We start from the raw sequence: 12,810 nt of genomic DNA, 5'->3' as shown, positions 1-12,810 counted from the left end.
TTTTAGCTTACTACGCATGCGCTGCATTTAGCTGGGTTCTTTCGATAACAAAGAAAAATCTGCGAATTGCGGAGTTCTTTGCATCGTTACCTTTTCTATCATACATTTCTCATTAAAGAATAAAACAATCAAAACACTTTTTTCAATTATGAGGAAAAACGGTGAAGATAGCGGTAGCATTGAGCAAATAAAAATGTTGTGTTAGCAAGAGCATGCGCGAAAACTGTGATCGGCCACCTTTTATTAACTGAGATGAAAGAGCTACCATGCAAGAACTTTTTTTTTATCTTTTCACTTTGGTTTTTCTTTCCTTTCCTTTTTACAGCTGTTTTTAACGCTGCTATTTTCTTTGTTCGCACAAAACCCTCTGCCTTAGGAAACGTTTCGTCCCTTATGTTGAACGTAAGCTGTCGTTACTTATAAATTCCTTTTATGTGATTGGCCAAATAATAAGCCCTTTCCCGCGCTATGTAATTTGAAGCCCATGAGTAGGGGCCTCCCTATACAATATATCCTTCAGGAGACTTTTGCGTTTATCTTTCTATTTTTAGAAAGGAGTCTCACATTTACATCAGTTTCATTTTATATCAATTTAGATAAGAGAAGGGGAGGGGGGAGAGGGATATAGAGAGAGATACCATGGTCCCTGGCGTGGGGTGGTGGGGGCTATAGAAGATACCATGGGCCCCTGGCATGGGGCGGTGGGGCTATAGGGATATAGAGGATACCATGGACCGCAGGCATGGGGTGGTGGGGATATTAAAAGATACCATGGGCCTCTGACATGGGGTGATGGAGCTATAGAAGATACAATGAGCCTCTGGCATGGGGTGGTGGGGCTATAGAAGATACCATGGATCTGTACCATGGGGTAGTGGGGCTATAGTAGATAGATACCATGGGGTGGTTAGGCGGTAGCAGGATGAAGGGAGGGGGGGGTTGTAGTGGAGACAGTGGGTATGAAGTCTAGGGTAGCTGGCTATAGAAAGTGGCAGTCACCTCAATCACTTCTGGTGTGTCCCTAGTATGTTTTGTTTTTTTACTATTTCCCTTGTCATAGCTGAAGTCCATCATACCCGGCCCGTTATTTGCCACTTATTTTTATCTACCTCGTTCTTCAAACGATACTGCTAAAAGAACATATAATAGTGAGGGCCAGGTACTCTGTGGCTACTCCCTGTCACCTGTATACATACCTGCACTGGTGTCTCATGCCCAAACAATGTCACATGTTCAGTATCTGAAGCCTTTTATACCAAGCCATACCAATCACCAATCAGAATACAAGAAAGACAGTGTCACAATAACTGTATATTCAGCTGTATTGTACCAAACCTTGCCACTGCAAATCAAATTGCTTGTGGAAGGATATATGTAACTATTTCCTATGACACGGTAGACAAAACTTTCTCACTTTTTGCTTGTCACTCAGTTGTATTTTGTTTGCATATACATGTACAGTATGTGAGCCTTGACAAAACAAATTCAATTGTCTTGTGGGGTATTCCTTGTGGTGTGCAGAGTAATTATGTAAAAAAAATGTGTTCTGCTTATATTTGGTATCCCGAGCAAATCTCTACAAAAATAAGTGCTTGAACACATTTTCTAATTTGAGCAAAACTACACATTTGGACACAATCGCTATTCTGAGCAAATCCCTGCAAAAGTCGTTTGAACAGTTTGCAATTCCGAGCAAACAGGTACAAAAATTAATATTTGGTCGCTTTTACTCACCTCGTAAAAAGGTGCAATGATGACAGTTTGATCAATTTTACAACTTCAGGGAAAGTACTTGCAAAATTTTAGTTACTACCCCTCCAAATATAAAAAAAAACCATGTTATCCCTACTTTTACCTACAACAGCAAATTTAAGACAAATGTGGCATTTACGAGCGTTGCCTTGGGAAGAAAAACTGTGGAAAATGTGATGTTTAAGTTTGCTTCTCAACAAATTTAAGCAAACGTGCACAAACGTAGCATTTGTCATGCATTTGCTGCACATTTGCTATATCTGAAAATCCGTTTTTTCCTCCAGAGCTATACACGTCCTACAAGTTTGCTTTTCATTCTTCTTTTCAAAGTGTGTAAAAACTCCATGCTAAATGCCGCGACAAAAAAGAAATAGAGCCTGCTGATAATTGTCTTTTCCTCCCTCGATTTCTCCCACTGCATATGAATGAAGAGAAAAACTGAATCCAGCCATCACAGCTGACTTTAAACTTGTATAACCCGTCACATGCAAGCATGTCTTTTCAGCGTAAGATAGAGAGAGAATGTGTGTGTGTGTTTTCTCCGTGTAGAAGAAAGCAAAGAAACGGTAGCCCTGTCGACGGGAAAAAAAGTGTTCTGTTTCTTGAAAATCACCTCTAACTTAAAGCAAGCCGCGTTTCTCTTTTCATTTAGTTAAGCCAGACAACCTGACTTTTTTAAAGAATCATCCTTCCTTGCTCCTTAAAAGTGAAGTCATATGTGGCAACCGTTGAGAAATCGACCCGATACAATGGTTTTGATCTTAAACTTGTTACTCAGAAAAGTCGATTAAACTTACCGGAAGTCCAGTGAATGTTTGATTCGGGCAGTAACATGCAGCATAAAGCCGAGCCTCAGACTGTTGTCAGGAAGCCTTTAACATTTTCATCCAGAATCGACCTAGTGCTAATTTTCCTGACAAGCTCTCTGAAATTACGCGATACTAAGCAATACGTTGTAAAATAACGACACATTTTTAAAATGTTTGACGTGATGTATGACGTTAAATTTGACACAACGTGCGCGAGCCAACGTGTGCAGCGCCTCGCTTTCAAAAAAGACTTGTACCCAGTTTACTGTCCAGTCGGACCAAAAGTGAATACAGAGACGAACGATTCCTGTCAACCAGCCTTTCCTAGTTTCATTGTGGACAAATCTCATTAAACCTTTCTATCACGGTTAAGCAGTCATTTTGACGGGTGGGTTTTAAAGGAATGGATAGTCAATGTCAACAAATTTTAGGTATTCGTTACAAAGGATTACACTATCTTTAGCTTGAAATATCTCTGCAGCGTTTTCAGTTTTCCATAAATTTGATTGTTTCTTTCCCGCAGACTGAAAATTACCGGGAAAAGATTACAAACAAATATTCGAAAAATGAACACGTTGCCAGGTAACTTCAAGCGAGAATTGATGCTTAAATCTTTTTTTATAGCACAGTCTTTTGCTATGAGCCTTCAAGGTAGGATTTGCCGAAAATTATTTGACATTGGATCCCATTCCTTTGCGGTTTTTCTACTTTTAAATCTTGATATGGTAGATTCAAAAAGATATTCCAAAAAAGAAAATTTCCGAAAAACAGGAATGCTTAGTTCACTTTCCGAAAACAACCTGTATTACTTCGTGTGAGGTAAGCTGAGCTGCCGTCATTCCATGTTTCGCGGTCTCTGCGGAATCAAGAGGTGTGGTCTACCTTGCTATCAATCACATAGAAGTCTCGCAGAGAGGCGAGGGTGCGTTATTTCTAGACGGTATGAAGTGGATAAGACTAACAGTGGCTTTATTTGAACTAATTTTTGTTGTTTCTAAAACAGTTAGTACAGAGAAAGTAGGGCTTAAGCTTGATGGGGATGATTTTGTGTCGTACAAGTTAAGCGGATATCGCTGGAAGATAATTCGCGCAAAGGACAAGGTTAAGATCAAGTTTGATTTTAAAACTATTCATCCAGACGGCGTGTTGCTATATATTGGGAGAAAGGACGTACTGGCAGACTTTTTGATCGTTGATCTGATTCATGGAAAATTGAGGTAAGAAAATTGAGGTTTTGTGAGACCCATTGTATTTGTTGTGGCTTCTGCGCGATCTGCCTACTTGTAGCTTTAATTTGTCATCAGCATGCGCCTCTAAGATTTTCCGGATCACGGTGAAAATAGTCTAAGAATGCATTGAAAAGTTAAAACTAATAATTTGCCGGGTAGATCTCTCTCGAGAACTACACTCACAAAGTTGAAGGAACCATTTGCCTCTTCATGATATTGATACAAATGTATCTAGCAAGGTCAACGAAAGATGTAAACACCTTGTGTAATTTCTAATCTTACTTTTGGCTTTCTACGATACCCTTGGATATCGTAGCAACACACAAATATTTCGTGCGTGGATAGTATTTTAGTTCTAACCTCCTTGTTTAAAAAGCAAAATATCCAATTGGCTGGGCTCAATCTGTAGCTGTCAAAGGCAAACAAGCTTCCCTTGAATTTTCCCTTCTTTTTGCGACAGGGTAAATTACTGCTTTATTTTATGGCAATCACAACTTCGTTATTAACTCTAACAGTTCCTTTGTAGTTTTTACATCCCCGTACTAGCAGTAAAATTTATTGTTTGAGAGTTTTTTGGTCACAGTCCATATTCCATATAATTGTAATAACAACAAGATCGTCGTAGGAGGCGATATAACCCCTATATGTTAAAAATTTACAGCTTTGGTATTTTGTCCAGCTGTAGTCCCTAATTATAAAGAGCAACTTTTCAAAGCGTAACCAATTTGCGGGTTACCAAGAAAGCTCTTTTTGCTTCACTTGATTGGACTTAAACTCACACGGCATAAATGAACCACATATCAATTTGATATTTGCGACTCAACTAAACGAAATCCTACGACGGCGACTTTGTCAGGAACCCAGAATGCGACGAAATATCCCCTATGGCGTTTATATCTCCGCCAAAATTCAACATCGGAATATTTGAGTTCCAAATCTTGATTTCGAACGCAACATTTATTTAATTAAACTACTGAGTTTGACTGAAATTTATTATTCAAAGTTTCATATTCATTCTCAATAATAATAATAATTATTATTCAGTTTTATATTTGTCATCGAAGTTTCGAATTGACATCGAAGTGGAAAATACACAGCAACAATTTATACAAACCATTAGCACTACGTTTCCGATATACGTAATTTATCAGTGATTTTTGGCATACATGTGAAGATTTTCGTCCACTCCCCAAATAGGCTGGCACATGGCACTTTTGTCATGCCAGGGGCACCCAACGGAGGTGTTCCGCAGGTGTGTATCTGCTGGCTGCGAAAAAGAAGTATTGGGAAGTCGCTGGGGAAAATATTTTTATCGTGCTGGCAAATTGTTTTCAATCTGCTGGCGTTCCCGCCTCTCCTGGGAGAAATTTTTATTTGAGGGCCATTTGTAGTTAATAAACCCTCCGATTCTGCCCTCCCCTACCCCGACCCCCATCCTCTTGAAGGGTAAATCCGAGGCCTGTTACCACGCCCATTTGGGTGTACGATGCATTCCCCTGTCATGCTAATCATGATTGTGATGTATACTGCATAACTGGCGGGATTATTTGAACACGCGCGCGAGTAACGTTGTGCTTTGGCCGCGAGTGGCATGGTGACAAGTAGTTTAAATGTCGCAAACTATTTTTAGGAAGGGGTGTTGTATTTGCAACCTTTTCTAGCTTGTCTATTAAAGTTTACCCTCTCAATACAGTTCTTTATTTTATAACAACAATAAAAGCAAGATGACACACGCTAACACCAACCCGGTGTGGCCAACACATCACGCATGCACCGATCTCTTAACGTGATCGACCTTCCCACACTCTTGTTTTGGGAGAACAGTTTTGCTGCTCCCAACCCAGCTTACCACATGTATGGCATGTGAAGCTGCCACTTAAAGGGGTGCTAAAGCTAAACACACCCGCCTGGTATGTTAGCTACGCCATTCTGATGAGACCCAAAAGGCCCAAACAGCTGTCCATGGCTGCTTATTGACCGGGTGAAATGGTTGTGCGCATGCGTGATGTGTTGGCCACACCGGGTTGGTGTTAGCGTGCGTCATCTTGCTTTTATTGTCGCTTTATTTTATGGCTTTTTTCCCGAATTTTTACAACAGGGTCTTTGTAAATCTTGGTGACAACAACCTCAAACGAAAAGGTGATCTGTTGGTTGAAAGCAGTTTCGCGGATAATAAATGGCACAAGATCCATTTGAATCTAAAGGGGCGACACCTACGTGTCAAAGTGCGAGGTAAAAGGTCCTACGTCATACTGAAAAGAAGGCACAGCCGACTGGATGCCACCGGGTACACTTACATTGGCGGGATGCCTAAGGTAACCCATGAGCTTCTACGGGGATATAAGCCATCGCAGAACTTTAAGGGATGTATTAGAGATGTCCTCATGTATGTTTTCGACGATGTTCCGTCCATTTTAGAGGATCGCTACGGTGGGGTCGTGGCGACAGGTTACCAAGAATACGGATCCCCAAAACGCGGTTGTCAAGAAGCTGACATCGCTTTACTAACCTTTGCACATCCTGGAGCCCATCTCAGGTTTCATTCCAGGGGTAACATACAGGTCAACGTGAAGATGTATTTCCGCACCTATGTTCCCAAGGGTACTTTGGTGTGGAAAGGTGCGTTTTGGGAGCGTGGCCCTTTCATGTGTGTCGATTTGGTGGGAGGAAATTTGGTTTTGAAGTTTAGGATAGTTAAGCACGGCCAGGTCATTAAGTTGGAAAAAGGAAAGCGTTGGAATGACGGAAATTGGCATTATCTAGCTGTCGTTGTTAACGAATCTGTGGCGATACTGAAAGTGGATAGTCAGCCCAAGCTGGCTCACTTTAATCCCGAGCTAAAGAAAGCTGGAGCAACACGCACTCCCCTAATAATTGGTCGCGCTGGGCCAGATTTAAGAGATTTTGTGGGTTGTATACGCGATTTACGAGTCGATGACAAGATAGTTGGTTTGCGCCGATCAAGGAGCAATTATTTGAAAGTGATCAGTGGTTGCGATCTTCGCAGTAACTGTTTTCCAAATCCTTGTCATAATCATGGCGAGTGTATTCAGGTGAATACGGGTGGAGTCAATTGTAATTGTGAAAGGACCTTTCATGGTGGAGCCTTTTGTGAAAAGCCCACTTATCGGAAGACATGCCAAGAGTACAAGAATCTAGGCCTTGCTCAGGAAGCCCACTGTAAGGTAGACCCCGACGGAGAGGGTCCTGTGGCACCTTTTGTTGTCCGTTGCAACGCGACAGCGGATCAAGACGACGCAGTAACTATTGTCAGTCACAGTGATGCAGTTGCATCACGAAAGGTTTCCCAGGCCAACTATATCGGGCAAAGAGAATATTATCATCATTACAAGTACCCAGCCACCCGTAAACAAATAAAAGGCTTGGTTTCACAAAGTAAGTGGTGCCGCCAGTTCGTGCGATTCAAGTGTTATGCTTCTAAACTCCTCCCAGCCGGCCATCCGACAGTGCGTTGGATGGGACTTGGGCACGACACAGTGATATCAGACCACTGGCCAGGTGCGCCCGCAGGCAGTAACAAATGCGCTTGCGGAGTGAACGGAACATGCGCAGATCCCAGCTTACCTTGCAACTGTGACATTGGAGACAAGACTTGGAGGGAGGATGAAGGTAATCTGTAATTTAGCGGTGCGCATCGTTCAGCAGCATGTCGCTGAAGAGCCTACGTACTTCATGTATCCCTTAATATAGTCGACACAAAGTACTTAATATTAAAAGAGCTTGAGATCAATAAAAAGTAGTTTTGTTACATTCGTTAAAAGATTTTTCTTTTTGCTATATAGCTTTTCGTAGGAACTTTTGGTATTTTCTTTAACAGGAATAGAGTTCAAAACACTATAAAATCTGAACGTCGCAAGAGAGTTTCGATGTTGATTTAGAAGACATACACAGGGTACGTCTTGCACGTATTAAAGCTACGTTGGGTTTGTTCAGCCCCATCTATTTCTAAGAAGGTATAACTTGAGTTGTTGTTAGCTAATTTCCTACTGAGTGAGGTTGCTAATGGTGGACATAATAACCTAAAACAACCCTAACGTCACGCGACCTAATTCTTAGATTTCGTTGTTGTCTTTAAAGGTTACGTCACGGAGAAGGCCAACCTACCAGTTACCCTGGTGATTTTTCCAAAGTCAACTGCTACCCAATCAGAAATCACTGTCGGACCCCTGGAATGTTTTGGCACATTGACAAATTTTTCTAATATCAAGGAGACACTGAGCTTTTATCGAAAAGTAACTCGCTTTTTCCGCACCTCGTGTTGTGCAGTCAACACAAAGACCCTTCAAAGCCTTGGGCGTCATACACCACGAACAAAAATGACGCCTGCTCTTGGTACAAATCTTCAGGTATTGACGTCGCCTTCACCATATTTACCTTCTACAGATTCAATCCTTCCCTTCGCAACGAAAAGCTCATCCGATGCGCGGACAAAAAGGAATCCGGCGCTTGCTGTAAATCTCCAGAAAACGTCGACAACTGCATTTACTTCGTCTTCACTTTCTTTATCTTCAACAAATTCGATTGCTCTTTCAGGGACTAAACCCGCGTCTGACGTTCGCGATAACGGCGTCAGTGAAGATCCACCGTCCAAAAACACACAGCTTGTGCAGTTTGCAACGAAGGAAGTTGGTGCCTTGGTCGACTTGACGACCCCTCCTCCAAAGGTTGATCTCGTAACTCCGGTCGAAAGCTTTCAAACTCCGACAGCGCGGCCGAAAGAGACGCTTGTTCTCGCTACGACAGTCCATGAATCTTCGACCTCAGGAGAGAAAAGTACGAAGTTAATAGTGCTTACAGAAACCACTTCCGATCTCCGCGGTAATACTAACGTTGTTGGTTTAGTTGTTGGGAACAAAACTGACATGTTAGGCCGCGCAAATGATGTTTTCACTTACCCGGGCACCCAACAAGGAAACTCTCAAGAACGAGTGGTTGTCCAAGTTCCGTGGCAATTACTGCTGATTTTCGTGATTCTGGCTGTCTTTGCCATAATGTCCACAATTGCATTAGCTTGTTTCATAAAGGAAAGAAGGCGCGGGATTTGCGGTGGACGGCGTCTCTGTAGGAGAAAACAGTCGAACACGAGAAGAGGAGATGAACTGAACGCTGGTTTCCCAGAATTCCATCTGCGGTCTCGATCCGGCGAGGTCCACTTGTCTGATTACCGTCAATCAATTCAAGCTGGCGTCTACAACGTGAGAACGGGAAGTGCGTTTGGTCGCTATGACAAGGTATGGATTAATAAGCACTTATTGACTGGCTCCAAGGGAAACCCCTGAGGGTCTCCGGGCAACAAAACTCACTGTTTTCTGTGGGGCTAGTAATTAAGTGTTTGATAGTTAATGCTCTTGTTTTTCTACCATTTTAAACTTAATCATAAAAATAATCACGTCAGCGGAAAAACCCTTGCAACGGGCAAAAAGACATCTTAAAATTATAGCTCGAGCCCCATACTAGATCTATAAACCTACGACCTCAGTACCCCGGTTATAAACGCTCTATCCGTGGAACACAATAACTCCTGGGAAATTTCGGAGTACGCTTATATAACTCGATTCCTTTTAGGCAGTTTCCTCCTGGTCTGAACGCTCGACAATGTCATGTGCCTCAAACTACGTGATTGCAAAATGTAATTTGTGATAATCCTGATTAACATGAATTGATATTTTGCCGTCACGTAGCAGAGGCCTGGTTGTGAGCGGCAGGCGCTTGGAGTGCCACGTGATCGTAGTTTGTATTTGGCGATCGTTTAGCGAGTGAGGCATTCTACGGTCAGCCTTCGCCGCGTGCACAAGTCTTGTTTCGTTTTTTGTCCTATCGATCTAATGTAGTGGTTAATGCCTCCGTTATATGATAGCGTTCATTTACATTGTAAGTCGTGTCTTTCAATTAGAATTCCCTAGAACCCATCGGGTCGCACCATTGCCTTGGTCGGGGCTACACGTTGCCCGCTTTTTTCCACCTGCCGGTTTTCAGGGGTTTTCGTGTCCGGCTCTGGGTCTCTTTATTTTAGAATTGGTGTATGGATACTTTTGTACCTATTCCAATGCTTAATAAACTGCACGGTGGCTTGGCTGGCCAACACGCCCATATATCACCTGGCTTGAATGTCCAGTTGAGTGTCAACCAGGGACTCCTTTCGCACGTAGCCAAGCAACCAGATAATCATCTTTAGTATGTAACAGTGGATAGCGTTGAACGCGCCCGCTGATTGGCTACTCAAACGCCGGATATCCTTTGCTATTCACCTCCGAACGATTCGGGCGAACTTTGCGTCAGCTAGATAGTGAAGGAAACTCTCAGCCAGCCGACTTTGTGTCATTGTTTCCAAGCCATCAAAGAACTTCGTGAATCTCTAGTAACCGCTTTCCAAACCGGTCAAAACAGTTTTTTTTTCTTAACATGCGATAAGTCGAACCAGCGGAAAGTTTCTCGTGAACAAGTTGGTTATAATTCCGTGTCCACGTACACTAAATGAAAAATCCCCTTAAAATTCATTATGCAATACAGTACTCAACGTCAGTACTCAACGTCATTTTACGTCTAGTGACTAGTATTAACTTCTAGTTATGTGTAATAACGGCTGGTGATGTGTACTAAGGTCTAATGACGAGTAGTAACGACAAGTAACGCGTAATAACGGCAAGTGATGTGTAGTAACGTCTAGTGACGAGTAGTAACTGCTAGTAACGTGTAATAACGGGTAGTGGTGTGGAGTTATGTCGATCTACGTACAGTAATGGCTAACAACGTTGGATAACACCTTGTGATTGGAAGTAACGTTAAGTTACGATTGATCGTGTAAGACTATATAAAGTAACTAGTATTGATGCATAGTGTTGGCAAGTGACGTTGAGTATTGTTTTGCATAGGGAATTGTATGTGGATTTTTCATTTAGTGTACTTGGACACGGAATTATAACATGTTCTTCTCCAGTCTTCCCCCAGTTCCTGTCCTCATCCAGCCAGCACGGATTGAAATGCTAAAAATATTTAAAGTTTCCTGGTCAGCGAAAGCCTGAGTATGAACATTAAAAACGTGTCAGTTGCAGCTGAATTTCCACTGCGGAACAGATATTTGACAAAACACCTTTGTTGCTGGGTGCCCCTGCAAATCGATCTGCTACCAACTAGCTCAGTTGCTAGAGAATTGCATCGGCCGCGTCACGGATTCGAATCCCGTTGGAGTCACATGAATTTTTCAGTTGTTTAAAAAAGAGACAATAGCTTAAATTGTAAAGCCAAGTGCGCAGATCTCTTTTCTCATTTGTCTAATTAAATCCTTGTACTTCCTTTCTGCAGTATGATCATGATAGCAAGCCATGACCAGAGAAGGAAAGGCTGTGTTGTGGCCACAAAAAAAATCAGTATCTTGAATAGCTCACAGGAGGATCTAAAATTGAAGGGTTGTATGTTTTGCGTTGCGTTTTGTAATTTTATCGATAAATGCAGGAGAGCCCCACGCGAGTTGTCTTTTCTAAGGTCTTGAACCAAAAAATAACTCTAAATCACAGGAAATAACCGTAATAAAGTCAAGCCAGTCTAAAGTATTTTCAAAGAAAGTGTTTGTATCCGAAACAAATAAGTTTTAAAATCGCCTTTTTTTCAAATTTCGCGGGCGCCGCCATCTTGAATAATTGTCGCGTCACAATTTTTCAAGATGGCTGCGCCCGCGAAAATTGAAAGTGAATATAAGCAATTTTAAAATTCACTTTTCTTGATATTAACACTGTTTTAAAAACAATTTTAGAACAAATTTGTTTGTATACATGATTTCCTTTGGTTTAAATTTATTCTGTAGTAAGAGTGGACGTTCCCTTTAAATCCACTAAACACTGCTTTTTTCAACTTTTACTGTTGAACTTGAAGTGTTATTCAAGATTGGAATATAGGAGAGTTGAACATTTGTGCATTTGTCCGAAGTTAACCGTCATTTTCATGGGCCCAAGTTCCCAAACCATAGTTCTTTTTATTTCGAGAATAAATTACTAAAACCAATTAAAATAAATTGACTAAATCAATTTATGCGCTTCGTTCATTGATTGGATAAGCTAATATTACGGAACCAGCTGTTCATAGATTTTACTCTGGCGTTGGTTGTTCATTCATCAAAAAGTGAGACCGTCTGTAACTTTATGATTGCAATAATCTAAATTCTTTAGCGACTTTGTTGAAAGCAAGACTTATTTGCATGGATAAAATATAAATTAAATCTTGTCAACTATATCAAATGAAACCATTCCGAGCTTCATTATGGAAGAAAAGAGAATTAAAAACTCGGTAGTGTCCATTCTACTGACGAAAATGCATTGTATTGTTTTCCTCCCGGTAACCGGGCTGAAGTATTCATATGGCAAAATTTCCAGCCCGCTTACCGAGATCCCGGTTGGAAAAACCGAGAGAGATCTCGGCAACCGAGCCAGCCCGCTCTCTCATATGAACACATCGAATTTTTTTACAAAGGATTTAGGGGTGAGGCGAGGTCTCGGAAACCGGGCTCATACGAAGAGGCCCTAAGTGCGATGGTCTTGATTAGCATTTCTCTATGCTTCCCTTGGTGATTAAATCAGCCAATCGGAGACTGAAGCAAAGCCCATTGTGACTTGCGTGCGTTTGTTCACTTGGCGTTGTGAGTGGGTTAAAATAACTGAATGCGTCAATTATCATTAGCCCAGGTAGTTAAGTTTGGTTAAGTTAGCAACTGTTGGTGATAACGGGCGCTTTCTATTTCACAAGAATTTGAAAAATGTCGAAAGTTCCATGTGTCCCACACAAACCCGACCCAAGCCTCCTAGCATTCGCGCCACGAGTGCTCAACGATTTGGTCAAGTGGAAAGAGTTTTTCGGAAGGTCCGCTAGTCGGTTAGTGCGCGGCCTTGGTGCAAGAGGTCCAGAGTTCGATTCCCGGATCTCGCATCCTTGTTTCGACTTCTTTCCTTTCCGTGTAGCTAAGTAGCTTTAAATACCCGTAAAACGGAGCACTGATGGAGAGGGGGGAG

General features: G+C 41.9%; 1 protein-coding gene across 1 annotated transcript; it reads left to right on the top strand.

Moving 5' to 3' along the window:
- Nucleotides 1-3,484: 3,484 nt before the first annotated feature.
- Nucleotides 3,485-11,233, top strand: LOC138006041 (contactin-associated protein-like 2). The gene is made up of 4 exons (XM_068852197.1): nt 3,485-3,778; nt 5,889-7,420; nt 7,889-9,042; nt 11,114-11,233. The coding sequence occupies exons 1-4, from the start codon at nt 3,504-3,506 to the stop codon at nt 11,135-11,137; spliced, it is 2,985 nt and encodes a 994-aa protein (XP_068708298.1). The 5' UTR covers nt 3,485-3,503; the 3' UTR covers nt 11,138-11,233.
- Nucleotides 11,234-12,810: the final 1,577 nt, after the last annotated feature.

This window comes from Montipora foliosa, chromosome 6 (assembly GCF_036669935.1).
Source record: "Montipora foliosa isolate CH-2021 chromosome 6, ASM3666993v2, whole genome shotgun sequence".
NCBI lineage: Eukaryota > Metazoa > Cnidaria > Anthozoa > Scleractinia > Acroporidae > Montipora > Montipora foliosa.
This window is presented reverse-complemented; position numbering and strand designations above follow the sequence as displayed.